Here is a 23,849-nt window from a genome sequence, read left to right as displayed (position 1 = left end):
AAATCTTTACATTTGTTAAAAAAAAAAAAAAGAAATTCTTTACCGAGAGTGACTGAGATGGACAATGTCAACCTCAGACCCCCTCTCCCATACACACTCAACCAAGGAGGAAGAAAAGAAGGAGGGAGGAAGGAGGCTATTTGAAGAGAAGGAGGCGAAGGAACCAGTCGGGGGACTGGTAAGTTGTTAAGGACACAAAGGAAGGGATGATGGTGGCTTAGTGGAATGGTAGTGGGGTACAAACTCACCTCAGCAACTCAGGAGACAAAAAAGAAGTCTCAGTAATTGCTCATGTGACTGCAGTGCCTGTGTGCACTTAACAAACCTGTTAAGGGTGACATCCATGTTTGTGGCTTGTATGGCCAGATGGATGGAAGCAAAGTCATGATGTCATCAAGGTGTGTTGCATGGTGCAAAATACCAGGGTAATGGGAGCAAAGGGATGACATCATCAAGATGCACTTTGTAGTACAAAATACCTGGGTAAGAAAGCTCAAACACCTCCAACTCTCTATGCTCAGCACTGGGGGAAGGAAGGTAGGAGGAATCTCATTGGTTAGGCCTTTCCTAATCACCAGATTATACTAATAAAAATTTGAGGGATTGTCTATGTGTGATGACCTCAGAAAGCAAAGATTGGAATTCCCTATCTGGTCTACTGGAACAGCTTTTTCTACACAATGACTAGGTGATGGGGACTTTCCAAATTACCCATTTTTCTATACCCTTGAGAATGGCAAGTGTTGTAGCGTGGTAAACAAAGCACAAGAAATGCGTCGCATAAGTACCAAAGGATCCTGGATGTACCAGCTCAGGCCTGTCAGGCTAATCTCCACAGTGGCTAACCCTTCCTCCCAGTACAAGTCAGAGCTACCCAGGCCACTGTGTGCTTCCCCAGTCTGTCCCACACTGATGTTTTCTCAAGGAATAGAAATGACTGACACAATAAAAGAGCTGAAAAATTAGGAGAATGGGTGTTGTTGCTGGGGTTATACAATCCAGATCTATAGATGCTGCTTCCTGTTGGTGGTGTTTCTCTTGGAAAACTCGGTTACCCTTTGGAAGCCCAATTTCACGTGTTTCTCCTATCTGACTCTCTGCCACTCACAGATAGAACCCATCACCTTTGCATCCATGCCCTGGTCTGTTTTCATCCATTCCAGTTTTTATTAGTAAAATGGAGTAGTTAAAGATTCAGAATTTTTTTAAAAAAAAATTATTTATTTTATGTATATGAGTACAGTTCACACCAGAAGGCCTCTGATCCCATTACAGATGGTTATGAGCCACCATGTGATTCCTGGGAACTGAACTCAGGACCTCTGGAACAGTACTCGGTGCTCTTAACCATTGAGCCATCGCTCCAGCCCCCAGGATGGTCTTTATGTTGCAGTTTCCACTGATGATCTACACTAACTTTCCCAAGATTTCATTCATTCCTTTCAATTTCATTCATTGGGTGTTGAATGAAAGTTGAGTATTCAAGGGTTGTTGTTGAGATTAGTTCATGCTTAGTGTCAGCTGTATTAAATTGACTACTCCCTCCCAGCCTACTGAGTTCCATGACAAAAGGAAATATAACTCCTCTCCATTGTAATCCAAAGTTGGGTTCTATGTCTTAGGTGGGTAGGGAATGAATGAATGAATGAATGAATGAATGAATGAATGAAAATTAAAGGAATAAACTCTATTTTAAATCTCTTTTGCAATAGGATTTGTCTAATATCTTATTAAAAGATTTATTCCATCTTTATTTATGAGCATATTTTATGTACATTACATGTCAAGTACACATAGAGGCCAAAAGAGGGCATAAGATCCCCTGGAGCCAGGATTGGCAGAGGTTGTGAGCTGTCCTACATGGGTGCTGGGAGTTGAACCCTAATCTTCTACAAAAACAGCAAGTGTTCTTTAACACAGAGCTCTCAAAGGATGAGCCAGCTCACCAGCCTCTACACACATATCCTTGAGAAAGGACAGGCAGATCTAATTTGTTGGAAACTTTTTAGATTATAGCAGAGTGAAAAATATAAGAAAAAATTTAAAGCATTTAAAAACTGTATGCTAACCACCCACATACTGCATGTCAATATCTGAAATGAGTCTTAGCTAAAAGCTGGCTAAATTGTTCTTAGCACAATAGACGAACAGCTCTAGACTCATTAAATCAATCAAGGAAATAATATTAATTTAAAGTACTCCATAATTATATCTTTACTTGGTATATAATTACATGGCACTAGGCAAACACATAATTAGAATTTAAAAAAAAAATGTACTCTGTCTAAAGTAGGAAAAACATTAAGCCATAAACATCCCACCACCACCAAATTAGGAATCTGATCAGTGCCAGCTTTCTGTGACTCTCTAGGTCACACTCTATACAACACGTATGATCCTAGGCTGTGTGACACTTCATTACCCCATCTCCGTGAATGCTGCTGGAGTCACTGAGTATCAGAGAATAAATACTATGGCAGTTGCAGGCCCACCATGATACTGGAAGAGGCCAAGACAACAGCAGGGCTGGAGCTGGATGCCACCAACCTTGACCTTCCTCTAAGCTGTGCGCTAAGCACAAGAGCCAACAGTGAGGCGGAGAGTCAGGCTGGCACATCCTGTCTTGTGTTTCCTGATTAGTACATTTATGGAAGACAAGCGTTTCAGTCACCAATTGGGCTATTCTGTTATTACCGCTGTTAATCTTTGTCACCATTTACCGGGTGCTTACTTCGAGTCAGGCATTATTAATTACATTTATCTTTTACAATAAGCACATGGGGAAAACTGCTTATGCAGGTTAAAGATGGTGTTTAATTGTTGGTAGAATGTTTGCCTTCCATACGTGAGGTCCTGGACTGGATCACCAGTACTATAAAGAGAGGAAGAAAAAGGAGGAGGAATAAAAGAAGGAGGAAGTGGGGGGAATAAAGGAAGGGGAGATAGAGAAAGGGAGGGAGGAAAAAGGAGGAAGGAGGAGGGAAGGAAGAAGAGGGAGGGAGGGAAGGAGGAAGAAAGGACATCTGTGAAATAGATACTGTTATTGTCATAATTATCTTTTTTATAGTATAGCGTTTTGAGTCAGGGCTTCTCTCTGTAGCTTTAGCTGTCCTGGTATTAGCTCTGGAACTAGACAGGTTGGTGTCAAAATCATAGAGATCTGCCTGCCTCTGCCACCAGAGTGCTGGGATTAAAGGCAGGTTCCATAGCACTTGACTGTCATAATTATCTTATACAAGAAAACAACCGAGTCAAGGCAGTGGAAGAATGTCTTGTTCAGTAAAAGGAACAATTGAGATATGAGCCTGAGGTAAATTTTAAAACTTATTATTTGTGTATACTTCCATCCCAACAAAAATAATAAATTCTACTGTTCTGTCCTGCCTATAGTTATTAAGAATAGCTCCATAATCATCTGTAAGGTGGTAACTACACTAACCTTAGAGACATTCAGTTCATAAAAGAGTGTGTATCTATAGTATGTGAGCCTCTGGCTCCAAGTCCAGGCTGTTTCCCCCTTCCTAATTCCTGCCAGATACTAATGCGTGGAGCCTGAGAGAGAGCTTATCTCTCTCTCCTCTGCAGCCATCTTCTCACCAACCTCAAATTACAGCAGAAAGGACTAGGGGCTACTGGGACTTCCTCAGTGAACTCTGTAAAAAATGAGGGAAGACCCTGTGTTGCAGTCATGAGCCCTGTAAGAACCCCAAGTCATTAACATACCTTCGAAAAACTGAACTGTTTTCAAAGGCAAAAAGATACATCCTATGAGATTTGGAAATAATCTACATGAAGGGAGATTTTAAAAGAACCAGCTGAGTGACTGGTTTCTACACTACTAACAAGGCTTTCCCAGTACTGTCCTTCATAGGTGGATAGAGAAGGGCGTGGGCCTGGGCAACACTGAATGGCACTGCCCAGAACTTCAGAACACTGGGCAAGGTTAGACCTGCTCTCTATTCACCCAGCTTTTTGTTTTCTCTAACAGTATTGTCAAGAAATAAGTGGAGCAATGATTCTTGATAGTAAAGGACATAGCTATAAGCCTGTACAGAAACACACACATACACACACACACACACACACACACACACACACACACACACACACAAACACACACACACAGTGGATCAATACAGTGTTAACACTGAAGAAGATAAGATTAAAAAAAATTGGTTCTAGATAGTACATTATTGAGTGTAATTCATGAAACTGTATACTTCAAGTGGTTAAAATTGTATCAGTGTTATATATTTTTTCCCATAATGTTTTTTAATAGTGCAGAAACCTTGTTAAGTTCTCTGAAACACACCAATTGATCTAAATACACAATGTCTTTATCCGCATTCATCATTCATATTAGGAATATTTGTTTTAGGGCTAGAGTTAGCTCAACATATACTGCTCCTACAGATGACTCAGGTTTAGTTCCCAGCTCCCACATTGAGTGGCTCACAACCAACTATAACTACAGTTCCAGAGGATCCAATGCCATCTTTTGGCTTGCAAGGGCAATGGTGCATATGGTACATACACCTATGGACATGGTACATAAAAGCTCACACAGGCATATGAATAACCATTAAAAATGATTAATTTTCAAAAAGATTTGGCTTAGTCAATTTGTCTTATTGGTCTTCTGAATGTCATTGACAGCATTGGTACTTTTAATAGCCAGGGTAGATCTTTTTCTATAAATAATATTTTTTTTAATTCCTCGGCAATTCTGAATGGGCATTCTAGTGCCTCACTTTCAGTATGAGTTTATTTGTCCCCACTTGTTTGGGGTCAACTCCATTACTAGCTCGAGACTACAAAATGCCCGTCTTATGTGCCAACTGTCTGTCACATATGCAAATACTACAAAACTGCTATCTGATTATCTCATATGATTCCTGTTAATTTATACAGCTTTAAAACCACGGAAGTTCACCACGACACAGAAAGGAAAAAAAAAACCCTCAGAAAAGTAAAATCTTCCTGATCCAACCTGTCTTCATCACTATGATCTGTACCCCAAACATTCAACCGCAAAATCTAAGGGGATGTGACAGAGTTCAGGTTCCGCAGAGACAGAGCTAGAGTCCATGAGTTTCTAAGTATCATCAATCTAATGTACACTAGTTCCAGTACTGGTCCTTGGTGGAAAAATCTATCTACAATTATCAAAACGGAGGTTTCATAGCAGACCTAGCCCTTCACTAAACTGGAGGTAGGAAGGTGTGGTTCTAGTCCTCATTGTCCAGAGGCATAAGGACCAAGAAGACAGATTGTCTCAGTATGTGACAATGAGATGCCAATCAGTTCAGTCAGTGCTGGGAGAGGAGGGCAAGTCTCTTTGGAAAGAGATGTACCAAATCAAACTGGAGCTGAAGGGGAAACTCAGATTTGGGGGCCGTCTTCCCATAACTAAGGGCTGAGAGACACAGGTAAGTAGGTCCAGTTCTATTTTGATCAGCTCTGCTGGAACTCCTAGGGAAGGGCTAAGGGAGGATTAAGAATACTATGTAATCTGTAGTAGGGGAAAGAATTGCAAAAGTCTAGTGTATGTGAACTTTCCCCCTTAATGAAAAAAGACCAGTAAAGGAAAAGGTGGCCGGCCTACAGCTCAGATGGCTTTTTATGGAGAATATATAGTTTATGCAAAACTACTGTGTGTGTGAATGTACGTGAGTATGAGTGAATGTGTGTAAGTGTATGTATATAAGAGAAAGTATGTGAGTGAGTGTGTGTGTGTGTGTGTGTGTGTGTGTGCATCATTTGTACATCCCTAATTGGCACAGAGACTCTAATAATGAAGGACAGTGAATGACAAATTTGGAGAGTAAATGACAAAAAAGAGAAGCGAAAGTCCCTTGTGATGAACTTTATAAGACACATTCTACCTTAGCCTATAAGAGAAATGACACCACTTCTTCCACTTACAGTGTGCATCCTGCTCTCAGGACCAGCTGCAGGCCTAACTCCCACACTCAGCACCTCCACAGGCTCCATAGTTATTATTTACATTCACCTTTAGAATGCCCTGCATTCTCTCTCCAGGCAGTCTGAAGTGCCTTGACAACAAGAACCAAATATTTCTACTATAGCAACAATGTTTAACATTTCTTGACACATCCTGTTATTTTTGGAAACATTTATTAGCCATGCTGAGTACTGTTTTGTATATCAAGTGAAATAAACATGGTCCCTGGTCTCCTAGGGCAAATGAGAGCAGCCCAGGATAGATGCTCAGAACTTAATCCCTGCTCCCTTTTTGTCAATTAAGAGCAATAGCAAGAGCTTTAGTTACACTATCAGGTGCCTTTCTTTATAAATATTTTTATAGGGCTCATTGGGTAAAGGGTTTATTGTGTAAGGATGAGAACTTGAGTTTGGATCCACATAGAAGCCAAACACAGTGATGTGCATCTGTAACCCCAGCACGGGGAAGCAGGGGATGGCATGTCTCAGGGGTTCACTGGCCAGCCAGTCTAGCTGAGACTCCCCAGCTCTGGGTTCAGTGAAAGACCATGTCTCACAAACAAAGGTGGAGAAACAAAGAAGATGCCGCAGTGTTGGCCTCTGACTTCCATATGGTCCCGCACACACACACATACATACAAATATATAGCATGGGGTGTGGACTTCTGAAAAAAAAAGCTTCTCAAGCTTATCTTCACATGTATAAATGCTTCTATATCAATTTTACAAATTTTCTAACTTTCAGTAGGAAACTGAGACTGTCACAAATATACCAAAATCAAATGAAACTTCTATGAAATAGTGCTCAGGATACTCCACTGTCCTTCTCTTGTGAAAATAATGGCATTCAGTTAGTGTCCAAATAAGAAAACTCAGGGGGCTGGAGAGATGGCTCAGCAGGTAAGAGCACTGGCTGCTCTTCCGAAGATCCTGAGTTCAAATCCCAGCAACCACATGGTGGCTCACAACCATCCATAGTGAGATCTGATGCCCTCTTCTGAGGTGTCTGAAGACAGCTACAGTATGCTTACATATAATAAATAAATAAATCTTAAAAAAAAAAAAAAAGAAAACTCGGCCTAAAATATTTTAAGCACAGCACTGCACATCTGTAATCCTAGCACCTGGGAGCTAAAGCAGGAAGAGCAAAAGTTCAAGATCATCTTGGGCTATGTAGCAAGACCCTGACTCAATAAACAAAAAGACAGTTGTATTCCACAGAACATCAAGCTCCATTAATATTTTAAATCCTCTTGCTTGGAATTATATAGTAGAGGGAATAACAGTTGGAAGGTTAGTTTGTTATGGTAAATTTTAACGAACTATATGTGAAACTCCATCACAGAGTGAAAATTTCAATCCAACAACTTCAAAATAGTTTATTGATTATCTGCCTTCCTGTCTGTCTATGTCTGTCTATCTGTCTGTCTGAGACAGAGTCTTGCTATGTAGCCCAAGCTAGCCTTGAACTTGCTGTGTAGCCCAGGCTGGCCATGAATTTGTTATCCTCCTATCTCTGCCTCCAGTGTGCTAAGACTACAAGTTTTACCAGCTTCAAAATGTTCTTGTCAGTACTTCTCAGAGAGGGAAGTGTCCAAGACATCCCATGGAAATGCAGATTCTTGCTCTACCCCCATCCTACTGGAGCAGAAGTTGGTGTCTAACAAGATTTGCAAGCGGTTCTCATGCACACTGACATTCAAGAGTGCTCTGAAGAATACAAAGATTCTTTAACACAACTTTCCTATCTTGTTGACTGTTAGGACAGAAAGAGATCTGGTGGGTACATGGAACAATGTTTTTGTGGGGGTAACAGATGTGGATACTAGGCCCAGAGATTATCAACAGCAACCAGAATCATAAGCAAAAAAGTGTTCTAGCATAAAAGTGAGGGTCCGTGGCTTTGCATATCTGAAATCAACTTCATTTTTTAAACAGTTATATATTTTGTGTATGTGTGTTCCCACACCAAGGCACATGTGTAAAAGCTAACAGACAACTTGTGAGAGTTAGTTCTCTTCATTCATGGGTTCCAGGAATTGAACTTAGGTCATCAAGTTTGGCGACTCGCACCTTTATTCACAGAGCCATCTCCCTAGCTCCAAACTCCACTTCTTAAATGTCCATACAAAAAAAAAGTCCTTCCTATTTATTAATGGATCTTGATGAAGTTGTAGAACCAATCATATCTAAAGCATAAGCCACTTTGAAGACAGGACGAGAGCAGCAAAACCTTATTTTAGTAAAGTCAATCAAAACCTCAGAAGCCAAAAGTATCAGGCATGACTTCAAATTCAAACCTAAGCCACCTCCCACAGTTCCCTGATGAGCCTGAAGCTAAGAATATTCCTCTAACTTGTTTTTAAAAACTTCTTTAAAAGGCTAATTTTAAAACAATGTTTAAAGGATAATCTAACTTTTCCAAGGTCAACTGATAGCTGTTCAAAGTTAATAATTTCTGACATGGGTGGGGGATTGGGACACACACACACACACACACACACACACACACACACAATACAACCCACTCGGTTTTCTTTAAAGGGCTGGTCACTGAGCATTCGATCATGCTCCAAAGAATATATGGGCAATACAAATTGGTGCATTTTTTTCCTTTTTTCTTTTTCCTTTTTCTTCTCCTTATTTTTGGGGAGAGGGCACAAGGGTGGGAAGTGAGTGTGATGGAGTACAACATGTGCAATTCCCAGATAATCAGTAAAAATACCGTGTTGGGGGAAAACAAGAAAGGAAGGAAGCCACACGCTTGCTGTGTGCTTTGTGGCGTTCCCTCACTTCTCTGGGCCTACTGTATTCTGCCCCGAGAGAATTTTTGAATTGTGTGTGTGGTGTTGCATGTAAACTTCTCCATGCCATGTAAATACTTTATAAACATTGATTGCAGCCCTTTCCATTATCAATATTCATAATCACATTACCAAGATGAGGTATAGGAAGGCAAGCCAATAGTCCCAGAACTTTAGAGGCAGAAGCAACTCAGCAAGTTCAAAACCAACATGATCTATCTTGAGAATTTCAAGCCAGCCAGGGCTATGTAGCAAGACTTTGTGTCATTAAAATTTTAATTTACAAATTAAAATAGTATCACCAATCCTACCTTAAAGATTGTTTTCATGCTATCCTTCATTGATAGGATGCCAGAAATGCACTACTATTTTAATTTAATTTAATGAGCATTTTTTTCCTCTCCATATATCTATATACTACATATGTGAAGTATCCTCTGAGGCCAGAAGAGGATATTAGATCCCTAGGACCTGGAATTATAGGTGGTTATAAGCCACTATTTAGGTGATGAAAATTGAACCTGGATCCTTTGGAAGAGCAGCAAATGCTTTAACCTCTGAGCATCTCACCAGTCCCAGAAATACATTATTCTTAAAATGGTCTGTCTGTACTGTTCTAACTGGCACTACCTTCTAATGATACCATGATGCCACGATCAAAGGTACCATCAACAACTATGGTTTTTCTAAAACAAATTACCATGTGCAACAGTGCCATTTCTAAATTGAGCCTCATGAATAGTCACCGAATGCTGTGAGCTGCCAGCTTCCGAGGTGTTTCATTGGCAGGCACGCATTCTTGTAATTGTTATCATCTAAGCAAAACCTTCAGAATATTTTATAAGAAGATTTTTGTGGTTAGAAGGGTCCAGAGGGTCATGGTTCCTCACCTCATGGGCCCATGAAAAGGGCCCCAAGGATATCTTCCAAGAGCAAAACACCTTCAACCATGCAGACAGGGGACCAACAGCACCCCAGCAAGCAATACTATCTCAGTGGGAAAGCTGCTTACCCGGCTGTGGAACTTGGCAGTGCGGTAAGACTTGGGTGACAAGTTGTACACTGTGTAGTGGTCAAGATGTCTGGAATCCAAAAAGCTACGGATGTCATCAACCTGATTCCTGAATCCTATGTCAACACTCTCCACAGGAAAGGACATCACTAGGAGAGGTCACACGGAAAGAGAGCAGGTTATGCAGATCTGCCGTCAGGATGCACAGCACCCCAGAGAAGTCAACAAATATGAGAACCTTACCGATAATCCTGGAGGTGACATAAGTAAAGTCTAGGTCTCCCTTTGTGTAGCTAAAAGTGAGGGAGGAGAGGGCACTCATTAGAGCAATCCAGACATGTCGAGGCTTCTCTATCACTTAAACATCATGAACCAGAACACTTCTGGTGTAGTTTGATCTCTTCAGTATTTTCCCTTTAATCACTGAGATATGGCAGCCCACATTTTCCGGCTTCACCACCCACCCGTGCATGTAGCTGCCCCACACAGGCTCCTTGATGAGCAATGACAATCTTGGAATAGAACTGCCTGCCATGTCTTTCCCAACACTGACAGTTCCAGAGTATCTGTCCACCTTGGAACTCTCTCTCCTAATTGGGAACTGCTATGAAGAACGAAAGAGGTGGCTGAGAAAAAGCAAAAGACCCTATGTCCCTTCCTACCCAGGTCCTGGTTAAATGATAGAGGAAAATAGGAAAGATTGCCTTTTGAAAACAAGATTAAAATGTCAATAAATATATTGGATTTGACATTTGACTTCTGATTCAAAACTGCCTATTGTAACAGAAAATAAATGAATAATTTTATAATTCTTAAGAATAAAAAAACTGGCCTGGAGAGATGGCTCAGAGGCTAAGAGCACTGACTGCTCTTCCAAAGGTCCTGAGTTCAAATCCCAGCAACCACATGGTAGCTCACAACCATCTGTAATGAGATCTGATGCCCTCTTCTGGTATATCTGAAGACAGCTACAGTGTACTTACATAAAATAAATAAATAAATCTTTAAAAAAAAAGAATAAAAAACTACTACATTATTTATGTAAGAATTTTCATATGGGTGGAAGAGAAGTTAATTAGCCCCACTAAATAAATGTTGAAGGACTAGCATGATATAAAAGTTCTGTTTCCATTTCAACCCTCAGACTGCCTATCTGATCTAATTCTCTAGCCACTCAGAGACTCGAATCCTATCAGATAATTTGACACCTTGCCTTATACCATGTAGTTTATAAGCACAGACACTGCACTGGGATCCACAATGTTCATAAAGCCAAAGTCAGTGACAATCCTATGCGACCATACCAATGAGCTGAGACCCATCAGGCTGTACTTGTAAGCTTCAAAGGAACTTAACATTATGGTTTATGTTGATCAGAGTCAAAATTATGTCGCAAAGTTGACTCTCTGTCAGTTCATTAAGAGGCTGGCAAGAAGCCAGACTCTTTGGAAGCCCAAGTCCCACCAGCCTCGCCAGGAAGAAAATACATACCTGCTAACAGACTGGATGACCCTGGAGGATGTGTCTTTGAGGGTGTCTTTCAGGTTGTCCTTCAGGTTACTGAAGAGCCTCCCTGCACCACCTTTCACCATGTCAAAAAGGCCTCCCCCGTAGCTGGGCTCCATGTCTGGAGATGAGGCACCTGCAAAGGAAAAGCAGAGAGTTACTGCAGTACTGAACACCAATCCCTCTTAGTCCCACAACGCGCATGTCATGTCTAAAAGGCCGGACTGCTCTCAGAGTATACTGGCTGAGTTTTAGCAGTGCTGCCTGTACCCAGAGAGTACAAGGTAAGTTGTTGAACGTTCAGTCTTAGGAACAGGTGTCTCCAGAATCATGCTGTCCAATGCCAGGGCCACTATCCACAGCAGCATATCCCTTCCATCATGGCTAAAACCATGTAGTGGTCACTGCTGTGACTTATTAGACATTTCTGTGTCTCGTCCCTTGCGACTACACGAAATTGTACCCATTGTGGCTAGCTGTAGTCAGCACTGTTGATATTTGGATCAAGAACTTCTTTGTTGAGGTACCACCACCTGCTTCGCAGGGTGCTTAGTAGAATCCCTAGCCATCCCAGAGTCTGGTACTACCCAGAGATCCAAGCATCCTCTAGGGGCTCGGAATGTAGCCTCTTGCAAATGCAAGGAAGAGGATTCTATTTTTGTCACTTTTTTTTCTCTGAACTCTGATCAAATGAGGTAATTTTCTTTGCACTTACTGACCAGAATAATGTTTATGTTTTAAATTTCAAGTTCCTACTACCCTCTTATATATGCCTATAAATATGCCACTCTTCCATACTGATCACAAAAGCTACAGATGCCTGATGCATCATTAGGAATCTATTGCAAAGTGCTGCTGTATTGGAAATTGCCAAGAGCAGTGAATGCTGGTGAATAAATGAATGGACATAGTTCCCCACAATTGGAAATTGTTTATTATTCTTACTGAGAAACAGTGAGACAGGGTCTCATTCCAAAACCAAGGCAGACCTGGAATTCACAGTGATCCTCCTGCCTCAGCTCCCACCTGCTAGGACTACATTTTTAAGCCACTATGCCCAGCCTATTACTCTAATTTCTACAGTAGGAGAAATGAGGTCTCAAAGAAGGCAGCAGCTCATCGACAGTTTCAGCTAACTAGAATAGCCAGCCATTCATACCCATGTGTGCAATTCTAAAGTCTGAGTGAGAACCAGCCCCATCCCACCATCTCCATCCCCACACTAGTCCATGATTCTGACAACTGTGATCAAAATAGTCTTTCCTTGCTATTTCTTCATGACTCTCCTCCAAGCCAAGAAATAGCCATCTTAGAAATTTAGGCTGTTCCCAATTCCCAAGGATCATCGCAGCTGAGTTTATGGACCGCTTCATCCTTTCTTGGAAGGTCCTAAGGCCCTCACCTAAGTACCCAGCTGCTCGCACTTAGATGCCAAAGCTTTTAAGCTCAGACTCCATTTTAGAGAACCTGACCTAAGTTTGAACTCAGGTAAACTAACAGGCTGAGTACCTAGCATTAGTTTCCAAGTTGCCCCCCCCCCCCCAACAAAACGTGACCTTAGCTCTAGTTTCTAGGTTAATCCCCAACAAGGGCAGCGTTTCCAGGTTACACCCTCAACAAGACCAGTGTCTCCTGGTTATTCCCCCAACAAACCTGCACCCCAAGGTTACAAGCCCACCCCCTTCCTAACGACCACCAATGCAGAGGGGAGCAGAAGTTAAGTTTATGATATGACTCCCAGCACCAGCCAATCATGTTAAAGGCCACAGCAGCTTTCCAATTAGATGCTTGCACACGTATTCCCTGCTTACTGCTTACTATCAAGGCTTGCCCCAATAGACATTTGGGGCTCACCCACCACCAAGACTGTCCTGCATGGTAGTGGTGGGGGAAACTAGCTCAAATAGAATAAAGACCCAGCTGTGAGTTGCATCAGACTGGTTCCTGTGTGTGTTTTAGGGGATCACTAACATTTTCCTGGCACAACAGCACCTGGTGTATACACCTCAGCCTTGGGAAGTGGATAAGCAGAGAAGACTTGTGGGGGCAGAGGGAAGCCCTCATCCCTGCTGAGGAAAGGAAAGGCCTGTTGGGGGGAGAACACTCACAGCCCTGTAAGTAACCCTCATGTACACAGGCACTGTAACAAAGCCCAATAAACTCATTGGTTCCCTAGAATAGATTTTGGAGGAGTTGTGCTTCAGTGTGTCATGGGGCCTTATGAGGAAGGATAGAAGGACATTGCTTATGTCCTCTAGGAAGGAATTGCATCACCTCTGCCTCATTTATCTTCAGCTCCTGTAATCACCTCCTGATCTTCTCATTGTCCTGATGTGTGTATTTTATCTGGCAGCTCAGTGCTGATGTGCCCATGATGAGAACCCCCAAGTCTGCAAATGTCAAACCAACCACACTTATGTATTACATACGCAGCTTCTCTGCCTACTCTAGTGACCTCTCTGTTCCATAGCCTGAGTGAAATGCCAGGGCCTGGTTGAACAGCACTGAGGGCGAATGCTACAAGCACTGAGACCTACAAGCTCTGTCCTGTTCTACTTCCTATTGTATTCATACCTTTCTATTGCTATGATTAAAAACAAGGCAACTCATCAATAGAAGGGTTTCTCTGGGCTTATGGTTCCAGAGGGATAAGAGTCTATCATGATGGGGGATCGGGCCAGTGAGCACTAGGTATGTTGGCTGGAACAGTGGCTTAGAGCTCACAACTCAAACTGAAAATAATAATTAAAGGACGCTAATTCGAAATGGTGTGAATTGCTTGAAACCTCAAAGCCTGCCCACAGTGACATATTTCCTCCAGCAAGGCCAACCCCCCCAGTCTTCCATAAATAGCCACCAAATGGGGATCATGTCTGAGATTGATGGGAACATCTCGTGCAAACTACCATACCTATGAAAGAGGGCAGATTATCTCCCTTTAAGAACATGCATGAATGAAAAAAAAAAAGGCAACCTGTTTTCATTTTAAATACCCCGAGGACAGAGAAGCATAAAAGGGTCTCACCAGTTACACCCCAAAGTGCTCTGTCTGCATACCATCCTCACCACTTTCGGGGAGGACATCAAGTTGATTATCTAGACATCTTGCTGACTCTTAGTTTCATGATGGCACAGAACACTGAGGCACAGGCCTATTAAACGATATAAGTGTCTTTGATCACCAAAAATTCACTCTTGACAACTCAGATCTCACTCTGCTCATTAGAGCCCTGGAATGCTGTAGAAGCCAGAATGACTTTCCAGAGCTCATTATAATACCCATACATCTGAACCACATCACATAAGCCATGACACAGAAGGCACAATGGCTTCATTTGGGTAGCCATGCTGACTTTTCTTAGTGAGCAACACTGGGTGTCAAGAGGACAGATTCTGTGAAGGGGATTTTTGTCTCTGCTAGATGAAAGAAAGGGAAAAGAGCTTTCAAAAACCTAATGGAGCATGGAGCTAAATGACATGGTCAGAGAATGGTGATGCAAAAGAAAACAATGGCCCCGGCATAGCAAGACTGAGCTCTGGCAAATTCAGTCCCTTGTCTGTCTTTATATAACCTAAGAAACCCCAATGACTTTCCTATGTTTTAATTGTCTGGGAAAGAAAAGTCAAGAGGCACATCAGTTCATACGATATGACAATTTTCTGAAGGCTGACTTTCAATATCTAGAAGTAAAATGTTATTGGAATTTGGGGCTAGAGGTGTAGCTCAATGGTAGATCACTTACATGGAATATACAAAAAACAGAGCAGAATGATAGCCTGGCACCTTATGTGCCACCTATGGGAATCATGCTAGCCAGGGTCCTCAGGCATCCAAGGATGGAAGAGGGTACCAGGGGCAGAAGTGAAAGTGTATGAGTACCATATAAGGAGAAAAGCCTGGGCCTGTGTTACAGTGCCAGACAGATTCTTATCTATGACACTTTGTCTTTTTAAAACCCACAAGCCCACAAAAGGCACCTGTCAGAGCCGTACCCTGCCTCCCCACTAACCAACTATGTGTAACTCCCAAGAATGTCTGAAACGAGTTTCCCCGGGGATTATCATACTTAGGAGAGCAGCATCACCGCTTTGTATCCGGCACACCAATTGTCTGACTAGTTCTTACAACACTGCTGAATCCTGGGAGAGGGTACCTCCCCCTGAACTTCTCAGTGTCTGTTCGCCCGTCAGCGCTAACCTGGTTTTTAAGGAAGATTGGAGGCAATGAATACTCATTTGGAAATTGCACCCCTCAGAGGCTGGCACAGTGTCCAGGTGGTCCCTACTGCCTCACCATGTAAAAGAGGTAGAAAAGGCAGGTGAGGCTGCCCTTCATGGGCATCATATCCACCTGTGATAACTGAGTCAAGACACTGAGAAGCACCGAGGATAGAGATGGAAAATGTTGACAAGAACCCCACAGCCCATAGCTGTCATCCCATGCGTACCCCCACAGCTCACACAGTATACCTGTCAAGTGTACCCTGGACTGTGTGCAGTCTTACTTGGTAACTCCTAAAAAAAGGCATATTCTCCCATGCAGTATTATATCATGAAGAGATTCAGAGGCAAAGAAAAATAAAACATACCGACCATGGTATTGTTTTGAGTGACCAGAAATTACAAATGATGTATTTTAACACATTTTTAATTACATGTGTATAGATAGGCTTTAGTTATGTTTCTGTTGCTGTGAAAGACATCATAACCAGGGCAATAAAAGAAAGCACTTAGTTTGGGGTTCATGGTTCCAGGGTGGGTAATGGAGTCTATGACCATCGTGGCAAGGAAGAATGGTGGCAGGCAGAATGGTACTGGTGTGTTTGGGTAGGCCTGGTGCTATTTGTATTTTGATGCCAATTCCGCTCTCCTGGGAGGGGCTGCATACTCAAGTGACTTCTTGTGAACCAATCCCCTGATGAATAAAGGAGCCAATTACAGGGCGAGTAGGAGGAACTTCCGGGTTGGAGGGGGATGGGGAGAGGAAGCAGGAGAGAGTTAGGTCTTTTTTGGTTGGGGAGAGTGTGAGGACAAGATGTAGTGACTAGTGTCTCCCAGTTTCAATGACGGATCTGTCAGGATTCGCCACCAGAGGATTTAGATTTCATAAGGCTTACTAGATGATAATTTTAGCTGTTGCACCCAGCAACTGAGTTACTACTGTTTCGGAACTAAGTTTGTGTTGTGTCTTCCTTCACGTGGCTCATCTGGATTCAAGAGAGAAAGGTATGGTGGCAATGTGTGGGTTTGCGAGATGTGCACCACAAAGGTCGTAGGGGATTTGAATCATGGTGCTAGTGTGGTAACAATGACCCATCCGTGGAGTTCTGAGTCAGAGTCTCCACGAGATAAGGTATTGCCGCGATCCACCAAAGGAACTTGGGAGCTCTGGCCCAGAGAGACAGTGTAGTCCCCAGATGCCCAGTGGTAGTATGGGAATTTGCAGGTCGTTTTTTAATATTTCCTGCAACACTGATACAGTAACTAAGAACCCACATATTGAGACAACAACCATGAAGCAGAGGGTGGGGGGAATGAGCAAGCTAACTGAGAATGGTGTGGGTTTTTGAAACCTCACCCCCCACACACCTGTGACACACCTCCTAGCCACACATCCCAATCTTTTCCGAACTGTGCCACCAATTGCAGACCAAGCATCTATGAGCCTATGGGGGCCATTATCACTCAACCACCACGGGGTGTCATGTGCATACCCACTGGGCCATGGAGGCCAGCAGAGGGCACTACAGCCTTTGAAACTGGGGCTATATAATGTGACCCATCCTATGGGTGCTGGAAACTGATACCAGGTCCTCTGGACAGGGCAGCCAATGCTCTTAATTGCTGATCCATTTCTCTGGCCCCAAATGATATATTTTTAATGGTAAAGAAGTTGATTGAGTATTCCTAATAATGCTATGCAGTAACTATAATTAGCTTATATGTATATATATGTATATATAGGCTAATTATTATATGTATATATACATAAATATAGACACAAATAATTAACCATTTAATTATTTGTAGAAGAGTACAGATAGTTACAACTAGTCATCAAAGGAAAACCAAAATATAAACATTATATGCAATACTGGTAAGAGATAAACACTGAAGTGTAAAGAAAGAATTCAGAAGTATTGTATACTTTGGTGGTTGTAAGACAGGATGTGGTATAATCCAGGCAGTCCTTGGGCTCCATGTACAGCTGAGGATGACCCAAAACTTCTTCCTGAAGGCTCCATTTCCCCAGTGCTGAGATTATGGGTATATACCACCACAGCTACCTCATAAATTTTAATTAATATAAAAGAATAACAACACCAGCCCAGACTTATGAGATGCCTCTTATGACCAGTCACTGACCTAAATGCCTAATTCACAGTGACACTAATCTTCATATTACTCCAGAGGCCGCTCCATTCTTTTTCCCATTCACACGGGAAGACAGATTCACAGACCCACCAGGAAGCTACCCAAGCTCCCATGGTCACTGTGCTAGGTCTACACTGTTCCAGAGCCCAGGCTTTTACCAGCTACATTTTTAAATGACATTGAATTATAAAGTGATTTTTTTGGGGGGGGGTCTTTAAATGACTGAATTTTCTAGATTTTCTATGCCTCACAGCTTCACAGTTAAAAAACACATATAAAATAAGAACAATAACCAAGTGCTTTACTATTATAGCTCGGTACATGCTTGCTAAACAGCTGTGGGGCCCTTCTGCGCATGACAGTTCTAATAGGAAACTATTTTCCAGTGCCCTCTGAGAGGAAACCCTGCTTACCCTAGCCTTCTGGCGGCACCTATAGCTCTCTAACTGTAAGTGGGCTAAGCATCTTCTACTGAGATTCCATCTAAGGCCTGGGTCCAGGACCTTAAGGATAGAGAAATTGGCAACAATCACAGATGGAGGGCCATCAGCCCTCCTCAGCTGGTCCTCCTGGCCTTTACAAAGACACCTCCTCAGAGTCTTCCATCTGTCTTCTTTCCAGAAAGCTCTATCCCTGGTTCTAGTAACTGTTACCATTCAAGGCTACCCAGCTTGTTAGGTAACACTGATAAAACCAATGTTGCTAATAGAATCTGGTTATGTTCACATTCTTTTCACAAGGTCTATTTTCCTCTGTGTTTGTGTGTGTGTGTTTAAGTGTCACCATGATACACTTGTTACCTGACATCTACAAAGTTGGTAGGTGTAGGAATAAAATCCTAGACCATAAAGTGCCTTGGCACAAACCACCAGCTCCTGTCTCAAGAATAAGCCATGTCTTTGCTACTAAGCTTGGACAAAGGCAAAGGAATCTAATGTCATTGCCACAAAAGGCTTCCTTATCCCAAGGTAACAGATATTTCAGTCTTGATTTCCCAGCAATTAAACAAATAGATCATGTAGGCCTAATAATAAGATTCCTTATTAAACAGCCTACTGCCTCAGCTTCCAGAACCACTGTTCCCCATTCGGCCTACTCCAGGGAGCCATCAAGGGGAGAATACAAACTCTGGGGAAAGACGTCTTAGGCTTGAGGGTGGGTCTTCCTACTCAAAACCTATACAAGCACATCATTATACTCCCCCAGGACTCCTTATTCCCTTCCAGTGGAACCAACTAAAACAAAACCTTTCCTGTGTGCCTCATGTTATCAACAGGATCAAAGGAGACCACGCATACTGATGATTTTAAGGAGTAAATCCCTTTTAAAATGATCAGGAATTTTAGTTTGCGTCCTCAGAAATTCAGCTCTCATAGTAAATGATGCTAGGGATTGCCTACAACAGCAAGCCTGAGAGCACAGGTATCCAAGCACATGAAATACGTTTAACACATAGGAAAATAAATAAGTAAAATCAAGCAAGAAGTATTTGATGCTCCCTGTGCCAAACAAGGAGATAGGGACTAAACAAAGCTGGCAGTGTTCAAATGCAGGCTGCTTATTAGTCAGAGAGGGGTCAGATCTCTTGGCTACCAGAAGGGCATACAGCCCACAGCTGCTATATAACAGTCTCCTGACCCGCAGGAAAGAAGCAACCACGTGCAGCTGTGGGAGGACTGTGGTAGCTAACGTCTGCTCTCAGCTTACGCCCAGCCATATTGTGAACACCCAGTAAATGACAGTTAACAGAGGCTGCGGAGAAAGCCATGACCAATGCAGCCGGCATCACAAAGGGCCACATTGTTCTGATTCATAGTTGGGACAATCAGACTGGAGAGCCATACAGCAAGGAGGGCCCTCTTTCCAGAGCTTCTAGATGCCATGCATGTAAAAAGTTTGCACTGTGGGGATTCAGAATCAAAACTGCTTAATGGAAGCAGAACTTTCTATCTCTCTAAGGTTTTGTTTTTCCATCTTGTAGAGCTCTGGTACGGGGTATCTATTATAAGCTACTGGTAGAACACTAGCATTCAGATTTGATACTAAGACATGGATTTGATACCACTATTTTTAAAATATTATGTGACTTATGTGAATATAAAATATGGAAATGAATTACATGATTCCCAAAGTCCCTTCCAGTTCTAAAACCCTTTTGACAGCATATCTTTATAATATATTATAATAGAAAGGCTTCCTATTAAGCATTCTAACCTAGGCACTCTATTACCTAGTTTTCATAAACTATAAAATTAGACCCTCATACTATGCACATGGGCATGTAAACATCTGTTGTAGTCAGCTTCAGTTGTCAATATGACACATCTGGGAAGAGGTAACCTCAGTTGAGGAATTCCTTTCATTGGATTGGCTTTTGGACAATTCTGTGGTATTGTTCTGAATGCTAATTGATATACTCCTACTGTGAGTGGGAACATTCACAGGACTGTGGGCCTGGGCCACTGAATGTGAACCAGGAACAAGCAAGTAAGCAACATCTTCCAGGGACTCTATTTCAGTTCCTGCCTCCAGGTTCCTTCCTTGAGCTCCTGCCCTGGCTTCCCACAATGATGGACTATAACCTGAAAGCTGAAATAGACCCTTTCCTCCCCACATTACTTCAGGTTTATCATGGCAACAGAAAGAAAGTGGCATCCCTCAAGGAAAAGCTGGGCTCTGCTTAGGTTTAGGAATGATACTGACAAAATGAAAAGGCACAGAAGGTCAGTCCACTCCAAGGCCTCAGTTATTACCTACCTCCCAATCCTGCCTCCTTTGGTGAAAGATTTTGTCTCTCATGGCCCCCATGCTATTCCCCACATTACTTTACAACTCCACCTCAGGACTCAGAGCAGACTGGTCTGCATAAAAATGACTCAACTCCCCTGGCTCCAGGATTCCAGTAACAGAGAGCCAGTTTCATGCTTTTTTACTTCTCTCTAGGGGCATAGAGGACCCTGACACAGTAAGGGAACATAAGGGATACTAATAACAGTAAACATAAGGGATACTAATGTTTGATGAGAGGACCATAAAATAGATATGAAGAGTTAATTCAGAAACCAATACTAGCCATTCCTTCACAAAAGTATCTACAATATTAATTAAAAACAAAACAAAACAAAATGCAGGCATGGTGCCTTATCCCTTTAATCCCAGCTCTCAGGAGGCAGAGGCAGAAGGATCTCTGAATTTGAAGCCAGTCTGGTCTACAGAGTGAGTTCCAGGACATCTTGGGCTACTGGGGAGGAGGAGAGATAATAGTAGTAGTAGAGCCGGGCAGTGGTGGCGCATGCCTTTAATCCCAGCACTTGAGAGGCAGAGGCAGGTGGATTTCAGAGTTCGAGGCCAGCCTGATCTACAGAGTGAGTTCTAGGATAGCGCCCAAGGAAACCCTGTCTCGAAAAACAAACAAAAAAAAAAAGTAGTAGTAGAAGAAATATGGTATGGCTGAAAACCACATTGGGCCCCAAATTTGAAACCGGGCTACAACTGGCAATCCAAACTCTACCCAATTCAGGTGGTGTCTGTTTGAGCATAGTCAGTAGGCAATACAAAAAGCTCAAAGAAATAGACCGTAAGGCGCTCTCAATGTTGGAATTAGCTAGCATACACTTTAAAGCTCATAAATATACTCAAAGACTGTAAGAGAAAAAAGTCTTGAAAAAGAAATGGGTAAGGAGAGGGAGACAGGGAGATTCTAGAATTGAAAGTGGAAAATAGGAATTTAAATTTTGTTAAATAAACTTGAGGGCAGAATAGAGAGAGATGAGTGTAGTAGTAGTGGTTGTAGCAGTGATATATAATCTCCTAGATGAACACTTAGAACAGTGGTTCTCAACCTTTCTAAAGCTGTGACCCTCTAATGTGGTTCCTCATGTTGTGGGGATTGCAACCCATGGCTTGAGAACCACTGACTTAGAAGGACAGGATAGGAGGATCTTTGGTTCAAGACTATTGTGGGCAAGATAGCAAGATCCTGTCTTGGAAAATGAAGGCTGAAAACTATAATAACAAATTAGTAAACTTTAGGACATCAACTTATACCACCAAGCAGGGTGAGTGAGTGTCCCTTAGGTTCCAGAGGGCTTGGAGGTCAAGCTAAAAAGTGTGAAATTTTTACCAAATTCTTTGTGTAATGGCTTGTAGAGTTTGGTCCTCACTCTGACACACTAATGGCAAAATACAAGGATGAGCAGATTTCCAAAGAGCTGTTCATACAGTAGGTTTTTCTGACAAGGAGATTTTCCCAGGGATAGCACATCCTTTGGTGCAGCAGTGGGTCGTGATCCCTTTGTGGGATCAAAGGACCCTTTCACAGGGGTCACCTAAGGCCATCAGAAAATACAGGTATTTACATTACCATTCATAACAGTAGCAAAATTACAGTTAAGTAGCAACAAAATAATGATATGGTTGGGGGTTACCACAATATGAGCAATTGAGTCAAAAGGTCATGGGGGCTGGCGAGATGGCTCAGCGGGTAAGAGCACTGAGTGCTCTTCTGAAGGTCCTGAGTTCAGATCCCAGCAACCACATGGTGGCTCACAACCACCCATAATGAGATCGGACGCCTTCTTCTGGTGAGTCTGAAGACAGCTACAGTGAATTACGCTGGAGCAAGCGGGCTGGAGCAAGTGAGTGGGGTCCAAGCTAGCAAGCAAGCTGGGGCGGAAGGGGCGGGGCAAGCAAGGCAGGCAGAGGTCCAGAGTTCAATTCCGAGCAGCCACACATGATAGCTCACGGCCATCTGTACAGCTACAGTGTACTCATGTACTCATACACATAAAACAAATAAAATAAATCTTTTATAAAAAAAAAAAAAAAAAAAAAAGGTCACAGCATTAGGAAGAGTGAGAACCATTCATTGCTTTAGTGTTTATTTCAAAAGCCAGAATCCCACCCCAAGGCACCTGAAGGAAATTCCAAGGCAGTTTTCAGCAGCTAACTCTCTCAATTAAGTGTGGACGTAGGACCCAGTAATAGTCTGTGGTAGCTCATACAACCCATAAAAATGCTTAGCAAGGATTGGTGAGTTGTTGGAGAACACAGCCACATGCTGACTAAACAGAATGAGAGTTCAGAAGATGAATCAACAGACAGGAAAAAAAAAAACCCACAGCAAGCACTTGGAAGAAAATCTGCTACTTAACTACAAACAGAACCGGCTACACAGCAGGTAAAGGCACTGGCCATGAAGCCTGACAACCAGAGTTCCATCCTGGGGACCCACATGGTAAAGGGTGAGAGCTGATTCTACTTTAAGCTGCCCTGTGACCTCCACACGCACTCCGCGGCATGCACCCCACCACACACATACACATACATAAATAAATGTAACTAAAAAAGTTTAAGGTAGCTGGCTGCTGCTTCATTTCATAGGTCTCAATGACAAAGAAAACTACTATGATCTGTTGGCCCAGCTTCTAGCAGGCCTGTGGTTGAGGAAACCCTCTAATAAACGTAACCTTATCTCCTCTGTGTGGACACACTAATCGCTGAGCAAATGCAGTCAGTGAGCAGGCTGGTGCGCTTCTGTGCTTAGCGAGACTGAGTAGACAGCCAGCCAGGTTTAAACTTTACTCGCAGCAGCCAATGGCACGCCCTCGCCTGCTGGATCACAGACACGTGGTTCCTACCTTCTCTCCAGGCCCCTCCCATTCAAAAACAGACATTCTCCCGTGCTACTTCTCCCAGAGTCTCAGCTCCAATGGCAGCTCCCTGATAACCGTGAAAAGAGAAAAAGCCATTTGCTATAGGCATAGTATGACAGAGAGGGTCTAGGCCAGCTGGGCTAGGTAGTACTTGCTGTTAGCCAAGCACTTGGGATGCTGGGAACGTGGAGGAATTGAATGTGAGACTCTGTGCTGAGTAAGATGAAGGGAGAGAAGGAAGGGAAAGGAGGGAGGGGAGGGAGAGGAAAAGATGCTTTTTGGGCAAACAGGCCTGGATAAACAACGCTCGCCTTCCTTATTACCTATATGATGGACAAATTATAATCTGCCTAGACCTCAGATCTTCCAATTGCAAATTGGAAACCTATGGCATCCTTCCAGCCATGTGTATGCTAGGGATGTCATGAAAAGATAGATATGAACCTAACCGGCACCTAAAAGGCATCACATGCAATTCTTGCTTACCTACCTAATCCTATGTGGGGAAAGAGGGTAGCAGGTAAAAGACAAAAA

The 23,849-nt window shown here is 42.6% G+C and overlaps 1 protein-coding gene across 6 annotated transcripts in view; it reads right to left on the bottom strand.

The window, feature by feature from the left end:
- Positions 1-23,849, bottom strand: part of Dnajc6 (DnaJ heat shock protein family (Hsp40) member C6) — a 157,310-nt gene that overhangs the window by 42,987 nt on the left and 90,474 nt on the right. For 5 of the 6 annotated variants that reach the window (XM_031377954.1, XM_031377958.1, XM_031377957.1 and 2 more), the window contains 3 exons: positions 11,272-11,422; positions 10,024-10,073; positions 9,781-9,929 (listed from right to left, as the gene is read on the bottom strand). In XM_031377954.1, the coding sequence (XP_031233814.1) occupies positions 9,781-9,929; positions 10,024-10,073; positions 11,272-11,422 (350 nt within the window). Of the gene's footprint in view, positions 1-9,780; positions 9,930-10,023; positions 10,074-11,271; positions 11,423-23,300; positions 23,383-23,849 lie in introns of those variants that run through there. The other variant, XM_031377956.1, reaches the window with a different exon arrangement.

This window comes from Mastomys coucha, unplaced genomic scaffold (genome assembly GCF_008632895.1).
Source record: "Mastomys coucha isolate ucsf_1 unplaced genomic scaffold, UCSF_Mcou_1 pScaffold18, whole genome shotgun sequence".
Classification (NCBI taxonomy): domain Eukaryota; kingdom Metazoa; phylum Chordata; class Mammalia; order Rodentia; family Muridae; genus Mastomys; species Mastomys coucha.
Note: the sequence above shows the minus strand (reverse complement) of the source record. Positions and strands in the feature narration are given on the sequence as shown.